This window comes from Vulpes lagopus, chromosome 12 (genome assembly GCF_018345385.1).
Source record: "Vulpes lagopus strain Blue_001 chromosome 12, ASM1834538v1, whole genome shotgun sequence".
Classification (NCBI taxonomy): Eukaryota; Metazoa; Chordata; class Mammalia; order Carnivora; family Canidae; genus Vulpes; species Vulpes lagopus.
The window spans coordinates 16,587,484-16,602,918 of record NC_054835.1 but is presented as its reverse complement, the minus strand read 5'-3'; the positions used below and the strand labels follow the sequence as shown (position 1 = coordinate 16,602,918).

The window sequence follows — 15,435 nt, the reverse complement described above, 5'->3', positions numbered from 1 at the left end:
ACAAGAAGCATAGTAGTTATAATACTAGCTGTGATCATATGACCAGTTGTAGACCTGAGAACTATAATTGTCATGAATATTTCCTTCTTATATTGTTAGGAATATGTATGTATACATAAAGGTTTGGCAGACATCTTTGTTTCTTCCTTCTCTTATTCACTTATAACATAACATAGATGTATTTAAGTATTGTTTTTTTTTAAGATTTTATTTATTTATTCATGGGATACAGAAAGAGAAAGAGAGAGGCAGAGAGAGACACAGGCAGAAGGAGAAGCAGGCTCCATGCAGGGAGCCCGAAGTGGGACTCGATCCCAGGACTCTAGGATTGAAGGCAGGTGCTAAACGGCTGAGCCACCCAGGCATCCCTATTTAAGTATTGTTAACTTAACATTATTATATTCAAGTCACAGGAGAAGGAGAAGAGTAAACATCACTAAGGGACTTTATCTCTTATGGTAAAAGAGTTAGTGCATTTTTGGTTGTAGACAGGATATTTGTAGCATGTAGCAGAATTACGATCTCATTTGTAGCATGTAGCAGAATTACGATCTCATTATTGTCTTTATTTGGAGAGCAAGCCTGATTTAAGGCGATGCATATGGAGGCCAACTTGACAAGGGATTGACTTGTGATGTTTAGTTTTATGTATCAACTTGACTGGGACACAAGGTGCCCAGATAATTTGGTTAAACATTATTGTGAGTGTGTCTATGAAGGCATTTCTAGCCTTCATATGTGAATCAGGAGATTGCCCTCTCCCTTGAGGGCTTCATTTAATTGGATGGAGGCCTGAACAGAACAAAAGTGAGGCAAGGGAGAATTTGTTCTGCCTATCTCCAAGCTGGGACATAGGTCTTCTCCTGCCTTTGGATTCAGACAGAACTCACACCATCACCTCCCCTGGTCCTCAGGCATTTGGATTCAGACTGGAACTCTACTATCAGGTCTCCTGGGCCCAGCCTGCTGATGGCAGATTTTGGGACTTCTCAGCCTCCCTAATCAATGTGAGCCAATTCCTTGTAATAAATCACTATATATATTGGTTCTGTTTCATTGAAAAATATGGACTAATACAGTGCAAATTTAATTTTTGTTAATTATTTTCAATGACTAGATTGTATTTCAAATGGTAATGTGGTAATGATTTAATCATCTTTGTGAATACACAGGCTCTTTCCAATTTTCCAGTCTTTTTCTGATTGCACCACTTTATCAATAAATATCTGTACACACACATCTTTGTGCACATATGCTACTATACTTGAGTACCAAGAAATGTGATTTAAAAATATTTTTTGAAGGACTTATTTGACATACACAGAGAGAGAGGGAGAGCACAAGTAGGCAGAGTGGCAGGCGAGGGAGAGGTAGAAGCAGGCTCTGAGCAGAGAGCCTGATGCGCGGCTTGATCCCAGGACCCTGGGATCATGATCCAAGCCAGAGGCAGATGCTTAACTGACTGAGCCACTCAAGTGCCTTAGTGATTTAAAAATCTTAAAAGGTGACAGACGTACGTGTGTGTATGTTAGTACATGTTTTGTATGGCATCATGTGCCTTAGAAAGCAATTTCTCAAAAGGGAAATTCTGTAAATATGTATGTTCTGTACAATGTCAAACATATTGTGGTCCCTAAATAGACATTTTAAAACAATAATTTTCAGAATAGCTAAGGGTGCCTTGGTGGCTCAGTCAGTTAAGTGTCTGACTTCGGCTGAGGTCATGATCTCAGAGTCCTGGGATCAAAGCCAGTGGCAAACCCCACACGGCACTCCCCACTCAGTGGGGAGTCTGCTTCTCTCTCTCCATCTGCCCCTCTCCACACTTATACTCTCTCTCTCATAAATAAATAAATAAATAAATAAATAAATAAATAAATAAATCTTTAGAAAAATAATAGCTAGTCAACTCATATAACTAGCTAAATACCAGTAGGGACATAATCTGTAAGTGGGTCTCTTGAACTGCATAAGCAGAGAGAGTGCTTTTCACAAGCCAAAGGATGTTGGCTATTCTTTACAGGAAGCCAAATGAGTCTCCTTGGGCTTCTTCTTGTAACAAACACCCACCAGAATTATGATTTTGGAATCATTTCCATTGCAAATCTCCTCTTTCCACACCCTTTTAAAAGGCAGCTGCGCTATTTGGCTTCTAACCAAGGCCTGCTGCACCAACAATTCTCTAAATTTTATTTATATTTCATATGCAGTATGTTCAAACTCTCACTTTCCCAGGTGCCAGATGCTGGTTTGGATACACTCCAGTGGAAAGTGCTTTCCTGTAAAATAATAAAAGTAAAATGCTGAACAAACTCCCTCTTTATATCAGGCTTGCACCTAGTGTACCAAAGCTAAGTATTCTAATAGTGACTTCACTATTTTCTCAAATTTGCAATCCCCCAAATTCCCACTTCACCTAGCTCCGCACCAAATACTTTGTCCTTTGGCTTACATAGTATGTAAATGCTTCTAGTCCTTTTATTACTCTTTAGTGTTCATTTGAAAATGTCCGAACGTAGGATCTATCTGTCTCACATGATTTCAGTGGTGCTTAATGTAACCCACCAATGAGTATTTCAAAGATGCTTTGGGTGAAAAAACAAGGATTTTAACTTACTTTCAGAATCTTTTCCTTAAAAAAAAAAATTTCTATGTCTAATGTGGGGTTTGAACTCATGACCCTGAGGGCAAAAGCCTGCCAGGTTCTACCAACTGAGCTGGCCAGGTGCCTCTACTTTCAGGATTTTAAAAGATATCTAATAACTTAATGTCTGTTATGTTAATAGCTTTAGTACATTTTCACTAAAAAGTGATGCTTTCTGTGTGTTTTAAAATAAGATTGTCCCTGTAGTGGCACAGAATTTTGGCATGGCACTCTACGATGTACCTCAGAATTTGCCTTTTGCAATAGGGTTCCTGCCTGTTTAAAAGCAGTCCTCAGTCCAAAGATCCTCCCTGTGAAATGAGCAGCAATATTAGGTGGAAACTAGGAGAGTGGGTATAATTTTTAGAGATGGTCAATCCACTCTTGGTTTCCACCATCACCTGTTTTACCAGTTTGTGTGGTTAACGTTTCACTGAGATGAAAACTAGTACAATTCTTTGTTCTATCCCAGGAAAAAAAAAAACGAGAACCTTGGCCATGAAAATTTGTTTGTTCAAAATCTTGCGATTATATTGAGGTTTAAATGAAGTCTTGTAAAACATGCCATGATTTGTGTGTGTTTGTGTGTGTGGAAAGCCGCTATAAAATAACAGAAATACTGTTTGCCAGCCGTATCTCTTCACACACTGGGCTCTGGCAGGTCTCGTTTTTTCCCCACTGTTTCCAGTAGATGGCGGTAGATGCCCAAAAAATAACTTCCAAAGGCGAGGTGGAGGGCGGCGAGGGGCGTTTTTTCCGTCCACTAGGTTGTTGGTAGCTGAGCTCACACACTGAATGAAGCTCCTCGATCGCGACTTGGCAGAGTATGCATTTTATTTTTTCTTTTTTTCTTTTTTTTATTTTATTTTTTCTTGTGTGTGAGGCGGGAAGGCTTGCCACAGACCACCTGTTCAATCGAAGCACAGGGTAGCATCTTGCCAGCTGGCTAAATAAATAAATAAATAAATAAAATTGCTAGAATTTTTCTTAACTATCTCCAGACTTTATAGAAGCTATGGAACGTATTCAGGAGTGCAATCAGCATTGACTGAAAGATGCCGCGGCGTCTGTTGCCTGCACTTGTGGAGATGGAAGAGAGCCACTCGCTGGAGGGGAATGGCTGCTGCGACCTGGGGACTGAAGCCACAGGGCGACCCACTCGCAAGCAGCGTGGACTCTCACGTGTGACCAGCCCCAGATCAGAAGCTACCAGAGAAACATACGAGGTGGCGTCCTCCAGTTCTCTTAGAGTAGACAAAACACACAGCAGAGAAATCAGTACAAGACCCAGCCTGATGAAGTGGTAGTTGTGCATGAAAATGCTAAGTCTTGTCAGCATTCTGAGAGGCCAGTGGGGTACGAAATGGCCGAGTAGGCTTCGGAGGGAGAGGGGGAGAGAGAGAGGGAGCACTCCGGTGGGGGGGCTGTGGGAATGTCTGGGGAAGAGACGTTTCAGTCCGGAGAGAACTGAAAGCTCGGAAGGGTGGAGGCCAAGTCCAGGTCCGCGAGGGCTGCTACCTCAGAGAGGCCGGCTCAGCGGAACCCTCTCCTTTCGGCGCTTAGCCGGGAGCACGCCCTCAGGGTGGGCTGCTTCCGGCCGGCTTTCTCGTCAGGGTTCCCTCCCAGGCAACCCCCGACCCCGCCCGGCGCGGGGAGCCAGTGCCCGCAGCTCGCCGGCAGCAGCGGATCGCCGCCCAGCGCGGCCCGGGACGGCCGCGGAGGGGGCGTGGCGAGGGCGGCCCGGAGGGGGCGGGGCGTGGGCGGGCCCGGGTGGGCGGGGCTCTCGTCTGCCCCGCGCCTGCCGCAGCCGCCGCCGCCGCTGCCGCCGCTGCCGCCTCCGCCCGCCTCGCTGACCGAGGGAGCGGGGTCGCCGCCGCCTGCCCGCCCGCGTGCCCGGGGCTGCGGTGGGCCAGGATGTCGGGCTTCCTGGAGGAGCTGCTCGGCGAGAAGCTGGTGACGGGCGGCGGCGAGGAGGTGGACGTGCATTCGCTGGGCGCCCGCGGCATCTCGCTGCTCGGGCTCTACTTCGGCTGCAGCCTGAGCGCCCCCTGCGCGCAGCTCAGCGGCAGCCTGGCCGCCTTCTACGGCCGCCTGCGAGGGGACGCGGCGGCCGGGCCGGGGGCGGGGGCGGGGGCCGGGCCCGGGCCGGGGGCCGTGGCGGCCGCGGAGCCCGAGCCGCGGCGCCGCCTGGAGATTGTCTTCGTGTCCTCGGACCAGGACCAGCGTCAGTGGCAGGACTTCGTGCGGGACATGCCGTGGCTGGCGCTGCCCTACAAGGAGAAGCACAGGAAGGTGAGCGGCGCGGGCCTCATCGGCGGCCGGGGGGCGGCCTGGGCGCTCAGCCGGCGAGTTGGGGGGAGCGGGGTCCTCGCCCGCGCCGCTGCCGTAGCCCTGCGCGCGCTTCCCGTCGTGCCGGTCAGTGTCCCCGTCCTCTGTGATGCCCGCCCCCGTCGGAGGACCCTGCCGTGTCGGGGCTCCCGCGGCAGCTCCTCGGTGGGGAGCCAGGCCGCGCGCCCGTGGGGGAAGTTTGACACCCTCCGGTCCCCGACCCCGGCTCGCGTCGCGAGCAGCCGAGAGCCAGGTCCCCACGCGCCGGAAGCCTCGTCTCGCGGGCAGCCTCGCCGGGGTCCCGACCCCGTGACCCCCACTCCCCACCGGAGGTGAAGGGAGGGGCTGCTTCCTCCGCTCGGCCGCCAGGCTCCCGGCGGATACCTGTGGTGGGTGGGGGAGGCGCTCGCCCCCTACCCATAATGCCCAGACCAGGAAGTTTCCTCGCTCCGGGAGAAATCTGTTTTTCAGGGGACCCCTCCCCGCGTGACCCGGGACGCCCAGGCCGAGGCCGGGCCGCCCCGGGAGAGGCAGCCGCTGACCGCGGCTCTGGTTGAGGAGGGCGCTCACTCCTCTCCCCTTCTCTCTCTCTCTCCTTCCCTCCGCCCCCTCGGGCTCGACTGGTGGCCACCGGGGAGCTTTTCATTGTCTGCCCGTCCAGCAGTCCTCCCCAGACGCCTCCCAGGCACAGGAACAGACCCGTCCGCGCCGATCTCAGTTGCTCGGTCGGTGTTGTGTTGGCACACTTCGAATTAAATGCTGAATAGGTGCAGATTAACTGGAAAAACGAGGAATTGGGGAAATTTATACTTCGCTGTCAACTTCTCATTCCTGCCAGTTTGCTGCTGAAATTACTTTGGGTTTTCGAGTGTAATCTGATGGATTGAAGATGTCTGTTTTAATAAAAACGGATTCGGGAAATTTTGTCACGAATTGAAACAGGACAACTTTTGGAGCGCTCTTACTTAATTGGTATGCCCGATGCAGCGTATGAATCCATCCCCTTCCCTTTCTAAGGAGAATCTTAGTTTATGGAGTGGACAGGAGAAGGGCTGTTCTGGGGGCTTTTAGGTGCCTCTAGAGAGGATGGTAACGGCGTGCCGTGTGTCTTTTTCATGTGTACAGTCTTGTGGAGAAGGATGATTTAGATTTAGTAAGAGCAAAAGGCTTATACCGTGACCCCGAATGTCTCCAGTAAATCACCCATCCTCACGCAGTATAAGGTACAGACTTGGGTTTTAAAGTATGAAATACGGTTTAACAAATACAGCTTGTAAATTTCACATTGGAAAAACATGGACTCACTAACCACACAGAAGCAAAACTTAGCATATTAACCACTTTTTAGGTGATTTTGCTCATATTTGATAGTGCATGAATATGAATGGCTAGTCTTTTTTTGCTTTAAAAATATGGGAATTCTTTGTTTTCCTTGGTAGCTGTTTTTATGATCCTTTCAGAGAGGAATAATGATCAGAAAGTGATTTACCAAAAAATATTTTCATTGTTGTGGCAAATTTCTATTGTATACCAGTTGTGTAAAATAACATCCTTATTGGGCAATGTAAGTAATTTCTAGCTTTTGCAAACCTACAATGATGGTAAAATGTTACAGACCTAAGGCCTATTGTGTTTTTCACAGTGAAGGAAGTAAATTTGTTGGATGGTAAAAATATGGAGCAAATTGAGATGTTTTGCAAATGGTTAAAGCTTTTTCTTGAAAAAGGAGAATATTTCATGTGATATATACCACATATATACCACACCTGGTTTTCTCTGCCCTGGCTAGTCACTTTGCACACACACAAAAAAAGTGGTCTGTGGCCCTGCTCTGGACCTGCTAACTCTACTAGGATGAGAGTTTGGATGACATGGGACAGACCCTCATTTGAAAATACAGTTCAGAATACTGAACATGCCCAAACCATGGTGCATGGCATCTTAAACATTTATTTTTTGCTCACAGTTTTTCTGTCCTTCATCTAGTGGTTCCCTTTGTTCTGTAAAATAAGTCCAGTTTTTGAGGAGGTAGTTTTTGCTTCAGGATATTCATGAATAGGCAACTCAAGATCTGATCCCAGAAACATTCATCGTGATATACCAGGTAAAAAGACTTCAGCTGTGTTCTTTATGGAAAACATACTTTTAGAAATTACAAAAGCAGTGAACTCACTTTGACAGGAATTATTTTCTCCCTTGAAACCAAAGAGAATAAAAAATTTTCTTTTTTGTAATTTTGAGTTTTGTCTCTCCTGTTTGAAATCGAGATGCTTAGAAGTGAGTCTGTGAGCCAGTGGTGGCAGTTCCATGTGAAGAACAGTGAAAAAGGTCAGGGCATCCCCCATCTAGGGGGCTGAGTGGGTGAACACTTACCTTCTTGCTGTTGAACTCTGTCCATGTTGTTTCATCAACTACTAAAATATTTTCACAGAAGAGAATTTTGTTTTATACTGACAGGCAACCAGAGTTCCAGATTACTAATTTTTTAAAGTTCTCCTTAACGTTTGTTCTTTACAACCATTCATATACTTCTTCCTATTGGGATAACAAAATATATGGTTCTAATTAGTTATTGGCTGGCATTTCTCTAAAGAAAATTGAAAAATTATGGTGGGGAAAGAAAATGCTGTGTGGTATTCTTTTCTTTTTTAATTAATTTCTCCTTTATGCAGTAAGAAAGCCTGGGGATGACCATATATGTTATGCTTGCGTTTTGCCTGGTTCTGTTCACCTTGATTGGAACTCTGAGAAAACAGCAAATAAAAGGACTCCAGCATCTTAGAAAAAAAAAAAAAATCCCAAAGGAAGGTGTTCCTGTTTCTGCTTGCTTTTGTGGAAGGTGCAAAAGTAATTGAAGCTTCATTTTTTGGCTTCCAAGCACACATATGTAAATAGCTGTATAGAAATTGTAATTAGATGATAATAGAAGTTTGAGTGCCTTCACAAGAGCAGTTTTGTCAGGAAACATATAATCTTCAAGTTAAGGTAGTTAGACTTGTTCTAATAAGTAGGTTTGCTTTTTGTTTTGTTAGACGTTTTTCAGATTTCTGGTGAGAGAGAAGGTGATAAACAGTTGGAAAGTTTAGGGATTTGATCTATTTCTACAGATGAGGATAAGTTACTTAGTTGTCAGAATAGGAGAGTCGATCCCCAGGATCTACTTCAGCATCATAGAGGGGAGTACAGATTTTGGGTTTTAAAGCCACTAGGCTTGGTTTTGCCTGGGCTGGATGCCTGGTGGATTACATTTGGTCATTGTGAGTGCACTGACATCAAATGGTGCAGGGCCAGTGGTCTTGGACTGGACAGATTCCTTCCAGGCAGAAGGGAAAAGAGAAAGTTGGGGCATGAGAGCAGCACTCAGGAGGTATCCCTGATTATCTCTCGTCTATTCTTCCTGCTTCCCTGTGGGGTTGCTTGCTCTGGGTGGTTCTTTTGGGTCAGACTAAACCAGAGGCATGGCCTAGAATTCACCAGCATCCCTTAGGCTCTTTGGAACGGGGCAAGATTTGGTACCAATCCAAACAATCTTAGAGCTTCATTTCTCCCTGCTCATCCTCTGCCAAATCCAGATTCCCTAGCCACTAAGAAACATGAACCCTATGACACCGACTGACCACTTTGAAGGTGCAAAAAGACAGCAAAAAAAGCACAGCTTCAAAAATTTGGGTTTTCCATCATCTGCCAAAGGAGCCTGGACCAGCCAGGACAGGTTCCCTCTGTTCGTTGTGTTTCCAGGATTTAGAGCTGTCTAATAAAAGACAACAGTCCAATTAAAGTAGTAAGAACAATTTTCCTCGAGAGGCTTTTTCCTTGTTCCATTATTTGTAATGTATTTTTTAATCTTTAATTTTTTTCTCTGTATAATGAAGACATCTAGTGTAGTTATAGTTAAAAATAGGGACTGTTGTCCAGCTGCCTGAGCTCAGATCCTGGCTCTGTCATTTGTTAGCTGTGTGACCTTGTGCAAGTTAACCCTACTTGTCTGTGCCAAATCTGTAAAATGGAGATGATAATAACATCCGCCTAGCTTGTGCTTACTGAGCACATAGTATGTGCTATGTGCTCAGTATGTGTTAGCTGTTCCTCGAAGTTGTCTGAAGTTGTCCTGAAATTTAGGAATTCCTTTCATAGTTTGAGCCTTCTGGAATATATCACATTACAGAATTGCAAACTGTTACAATTTTTCTAACAAATGAGTTTTTTTTTTTTTTAAGATATTATTTATTCATGAAAGACAGTGAGAGAGAGGACACAGGCAGAGGGAGATGCAGGCTCTATGCAGGGAGCCTGACGTGGGACTCCATCCTGGTCTTCAGGATCAGGCCCTGGGTCAAAGGCGGCGCTAAACTGCTGCCCACAAATGAGTTTTATTTTTTTAAATTTTTATTTATTTATGATAGTCACACACACAGAGAGAGAGAGAGAGAGAGAGAGAGAGGCAGAGACATAGGCAGAGGGAGGAGCCCGACGTGGGATTCGATCCCGGGTCTCCAGGATCGCGCCCTGGGCCAAAGGCAGGCGCCAAACCGCTGCGCCACCCAGGGATCCCAACACAAATGAGTTTTGTAAGTGTTAAGGAGGATATGGTGAAGGGGTTAAAAGAAATGCCCTTGAGGAGAAAGACCTAGAAAAATGAAACAACAAAAGCAAGTGAATATTTAAAAAATACTCCTTAAAGAACTGATAGTTCTGAGATTTACAGAGCACCATACTCCCACTTGCCAGTGAAACTTGAGACATCAGATCAATGAAGCCCAGACATGATAAAGGGTAACAACTTTAAGATGATGAGGCACCCTTCTTGAGAGAGATTAATTATGTACTTGGTGATCGTTTTGTGGTTTGCCAGAGCTATTAGGAGTGTCTGCCACTGATCCTGCCTGCTTAAATCTGGGCAGTGTGAAGCTTGCAGGATTACTGCTCATTCAGCCTGGAAAAGGGATGGTGCCCGCTCTCTGGAGCAGTGACTATCTCCCCCGCGCCCCCCTCCCCCAACACTGGCCCCCTCCCTTCTGAGCTCTGGAATGTTGTCAGATAGGTTTGCTTAGACGTATAGCCCTGTGGGTTATGATTTAGGCCTAGAGGTAGCGATTCAGGCCTGACTGGCTAGCTGTCCACAGCCCTTGCTAACTGATACACATGAGGACGTGAACCAGAGCACAAGAGGAAAGCTGTGGGTTTTGAGGTTAGGGTCATTGATTTCATTGACACTCTCCATTTATGCTCCCCCCTCCTTTATCACTGTTCCTTTTGGTTTAAGGTCTTGTTTTAATATCTGCACAAATTTGAGAAAGAAGGCTTTGTGTTATACATATCTGGGGAGGAGGATGAACAAGACCCTCCGTGTATGGTGGGAGGTGTCTTTTTTTTTTTTTTCCCCATAATACTTGGGACTCCAGGGCTCTAGCTAGCCCCATTCTGAATAGACTGGGATCCTCAAGGCAGGATTTCTTTTCAAGGGGGAGAACATAGGCTTGACATGGGATGTTTTCTTTCTTCACATTCTGAATTCCCAATGGTGCTCAATGCCAACCACTAGGGTGCTTAGTTTTCTGTTATTAATTCCCCATTCTGCTTATTCAAAGGCACTCAAAGAAAATGGCTGTGAATTCAGAATCTTTTTGCTGGTCCCGACTCTTACATTGCTTTATATCTGGCCATTATTTTAAAAGGATGGAAGAGGGCAGCCCTGGTGGCTCAGCAGTTTAGCCCTTCCTTCGGCCCAGGGTGTGATCCTGGAGACCCGGGATTGAGTCTCATATCGGGCTCCCTGCATGGAGCCTGCTTCTCCCTCTGTGTCTCTGCCTTTCTCTCTCTCTCTCCCTGTGTGTGTGTGTCTCATGAATAAATAAATAAATAAATAAAATCTTTAAAAATAAATAAATAAATAAATAAATAAATAAATAAATAAAAGGAAGGAAGAGTCCTAGAATCCCAGGAGCCATCCTTGCTTCTCCTGCACACCTCATACCCCGATGGCACTGAGTCTTGTTGATTTGATCTCTTTAATACCTCTCAACTCTGACCTCTTCTCACCATCCCTACCATCACTGCTTGACTTTAGGTTTCATCCCGACCACTGTGTACCAGCAGCTTCTCCTGGGGCTCCTTGCTTCCAGTCCTTTTTTTTTTTTTAAGGTTTTATTTATTTATTTGAGAGAGAGAGAGCCTGCGAGGTGCGCGTGGTACGAGGTGTGCGCGTGCTACGGGAGGGGCAGTGGAGGAGGGAGCAGATTCCACAGTGAGCATGGAGCTTGACAGGGAGCTCCATCCCATGACCAGGAGGTCCTCACCCCAACTGAAACCAAGAGTCAGTCACCTAACCCACTGAGCCACCCAGGAGCTCTTCCTTGCTTCCAATCTTGATCCCTGAAATGATTCTCAGATCACCTTCTCAAGCTGTCTGTAGTCAGTGGTCAATTTTATTTTGTTTTATTAATTTACAGTCAGTCACACCAATGCAAGTGGCCTTATTAAGCTTGATTCCTATCTGGGTTGAACCACATGCAACCCCCCACCAGGTTGACCTTGCACAAGCTGGTCTCTGTCCTATTCAGCAAGATGAGCCCACTGATCACAAAACTGGGTGTTGCCATTGTGTTGAGCTGCTATACATGTTTCTGAGTATTCTCAGTTTCTCTACTTACCTGGTGGACCAGTAAGAAACAGCTTATGGGCAAGTACTGGGTTGGAGACCCACCTTGAGCAGCTCAGCACCACTCTAGACTGCTTCCAAAAGGTCAAGTCCAAAAATCACAACTTTGATCATGTCATTCTGCTTAGAATTCTTCAGTAGTTCTTCATAGCTTTTGGGGTCAAATCCAAATTCTAGAGCATGGTACATCACTCTTCTGCCTCTTCTCTCTCCTGTGCAGTGTCTACTCCCAACTGGCTGAGTTTGGAATTTCTTCTTCTTCTTTTTTTTTTTTTAAGATTTTATTTATTTATTCATGAGAGACACACACAGAGAGAGAGGCAGAGACACAGGCAGAGGGAGAAGCAGGCTCCCCACAGGGAGCCGTCGAGGGACTTGATCCCAGGTCTCCAGGATCAGGCCCTGGGCTGAAGGCGGTGCTAAACTGCTGAGCCACCTGGGCTGCCCTGAGTTTGGAACTTCTAAACTTAGTCCTTGTTTCCCTGTTTCCCTAAGAAGCTCTCCTGTCTCTTTTCCCTCTAGGGTGGAATGATTCTGTGGGCTTCCATAGATCTTATGTACAAATACCCTAGCACTTAGGTTATTTTTAGTTTTCATTTAGACCATAAGCTTCTTGAGGACAGAACCAACCAAAGGGAGGGGAAGATAATCAGTCATGTGCTGAGACGTGGATAATGTGATCACAAAAAGCAGGCATGTGACTTTTAGATTGGGTATGTGAAAATATGGTAGATTCCACATCGTGTAAGTTGAAATGTGCACTTTCACTATTACATAGCTTAATTTTAACGCTTAATATTAGAGTTGGGCCTTAATTGAATTGTATAATTGTATATATTCACAGTATGTGGGTGTTTTTGTTTGTTTTTGTTTCTTAATGAGTGTTTAAAGAGCGCTTAAACAAGCAAATAGGCGTGTAACTTCATTGCCCTGTAATTCCATGCTCAAAAATAAGAAGACTCTATTCTCTACTTTTGTTTTGTTTTTAAAAATTATTTATTTGTTTATTTATTTTTTAAAAAAATATTTATTCATGAGAGACACAGAGAGGCAGAGACACAGGCAGAGGGAGAAGCAGGCTCCTCAGAGGGAGCCTGATGTGGGATTGGATCCCAGGACTCCAGGATCACGCCCTGAGCTAAAGGCAGATGCTCAATTGCTGAGCCACCCAGGCGGCCCAAAAGAATTTTAGTTAAATTAAACTTTTTAACATATAATGTATTATTGGTTTCAGAGGTAGAAGTCAGTGATTCATCAGTCTTATATAACACCCAGTGCTCATTATATCACATGCCCCTCCTTAATGTCCATCACCAAGTTACCTACCTCATCCCCTCACCCCCTTTTCCTCCAGGGACCCTCAGTTTACTCTCCACTTTCGAAATGTCAAAAATCTTAGGCCATTGACATAGTCTTCTATCTGCAGACTTATGATTCTGTGCTTTTGTATTTCATAAATAATTTGGATTTCTCAAGAATCTTTCTTCCAAGGAACTCAAAATGCATGCCTATTGCATCTTCCAGCAACTAGTAATCAGTAGATATTAAATGTTTTAACTTTTCAAAGTATGTTCGAGTTGGAGAATTGAAGCAAATAGAACTGATTATTAATTAGATGAGGGTCACAGTGTCGGATGAAAGGACTCGGCTGAACTCCCTTAAATTCAGTGGTCCTTTCTGTTCGTGAGATTGTATCTTAAAAAATGTTCACATCAAACATTCCCCATGGAAGAGGAGGGAGCTGAGAGTTCTGTTTTCAACAAATGGCTTTTAGTGTGGATTCACTCTAGATATGCATAGAAGACCCTGAAATAGGATAGAAGTAGTTTTAACTGCTGAAAGCATTTGCCTAGAAGATGGGAAAGCCAGAACTTCTTTTTTGTTGCTGCCTTTCTGTGGCGGTGGTGGTTTCTAAGGGCCTTTTAATGATTTGGCTTTTTTTTTTAGAACAGCCAGTGAAGTGCCCCCAACTCCCCTTCATCCTATGCAAAGCCTGCGGGCTGCTTCAGTGCTTTTGTTCAGAGACAAAATTGAACTTCAGGTATCCTGCCGAGATCCTAGGACTAAATCAGTCCTCCCTTTTATGAGGTTTTCAGAAACTGCTGTTCTAACTTCCAGTAAAATCTCAAACATGTGCTTTCTGCTTTATGACAAGTAAGAAGTATAGTAATTGAAAGTTGCTTGAGTGCTGTTATTCTCCAGTGAAACCCTGTAATGGAAACTTTTGTTCTGTGGCATCCATGATTAAAAGCAAACATAAATTTTCTGCTGCTTGCTGGTCATAACTCTTGGACCAGATATACAGTGTATTTTTGTATGAGCTACACTTAAGAAAATCCTTTTCAAAAAACCATTCACGCTTAATTTCAGCATTCCTTTCTGTTAGATCTATCACCTGGGGCGCCTGAGTGGCTCAGCGGTTGAGTGGCTGTCTTCGCTCAGGTTGTGATCCTGGGGGTCTCAGGGTGGAGTCCCACATCAGGTTCCCCACGGGAAGCTTGCTTCTCCCTCTGCCTGTGTCTCTGCCTCTCTCTGTGTGTCTCTCATGAATAAATACATAAAATCTTAAAAAAAAAAAAAAAAGATCACCCACTCCTCATTGTATTATTTCGATGTAGACACCAGTTACAGGTAAATTCAAGTAATATTTCTACAGTTAAGAATGCTTTTTATCTCAGATCATTGTTGAATAGTCATAAAACAGGGTGTGGTGAGTTTTGCTGTTCTAGGGATAGGGTTTCCCCTCTTTGTTTTCCGAGGAGAATTTTATCCAGATGAATTGGTTGTATAGTTTTTATTTGTCTTTTTTGGTCAGTATGCCAGGGATAAAAATCTGAATGGATGTAGTCTGTTTAAAATCAGAAGATGTTGCCTATTTTCCCCTTTAAATGTGATCAGGTCAGGCCAGTTTTCTTTTGATCGTGGTGGCTCATAGCACAGCTGCCTCATCTGTTAGTCATTTTTCAGGGTTTGATGTGAAATATACAGATTGGGCAGAACAACCTGCTTCGGGGAAAAATCACAGTGTTACCCTCTGAGCTCTGAATGGCAGCTCTGAGGACAGCGTTTTCTCTACTTTGGGCTCAGGCCTGACTGCAGCTTAAAAAAGTGTTTATACCCATGGATCTTCACAAATTCTCCATTATTAGAAATGAACATTTATTTTTATTTTATTTTATTTTTAAAGGTTTTATTTATTTATTCATGAGAGGCGCAGAGAGAGGGGCAGACACACAGGCAGAGGGAAAAGCAGGCTCCATGAAGGGAGCCTGACTCGGGACCTGATCCCAAGTCTCCAGGATCAGACCCTGGGCCGAAGGCAGGCGCTAAACCGCTGATTCCAGAAATGAACATTTAAAATCTGTTGCACAGTTGACAAGAGTATGGGCTCTGGGTCTGGGTTTCCTGGGTTTGAATCACACCCCTGTTGACTTTTAGCAATGTGATTTTGGTGTAAGCTATGTGACCTGTGTGTCTCCAGGTCCTGGTCATTAAAATGAAGATAATAGTATCCACCTTATAGGGTTGCTGTTAGGGTTAAATGAGTTAATATTCAAAAAGTATTTAGAACAGTGCCAAGGACTTAGTAAGTGTCGTTTAAATGTTTGCCCCAAATGCTTGTATATTTCAGTCCCTATGTTATGGCTATTCAGAATATAGGAGAGAAAAATGCTCAGCTTTTATTTCTTTGTATCACCTCTGCCCTCAGCATTATCTTTCGCTCAACATCTAGACTCTGCATCTAGTGTCCTGTCATGTAATCTTGTTTCTCCTCAGTTTTGTACTAGGACCTCAATAATTACTG

General features: G+C 44.7%; 1 protein-coding gene across 1 annotated transcript in view; it reads left to right on the top strand.

Moving 5' to 3' along the window:
* The first annotated feature begins 4,436 nt into the window (after window positions 1-4,436).
* Window positions 4,437-15,435, top strand: part of NXN (nucleoredoxin) — a 152,664-nt gene continuing 141,665 nt past the window's right edge. Inside the window, exon 1 of the mRNA XM_041724489.1 lies at window positions 4,437-4,936. Coding sequence (XP_041580423.1) covers window positions 4,559-4,936 — 378 coding nt within the window. The 5' untranslated portion in view covers window positions 4,437-4,558. The remainder of the gene's footprint in view (window positions 4,937-15,435) is intronic.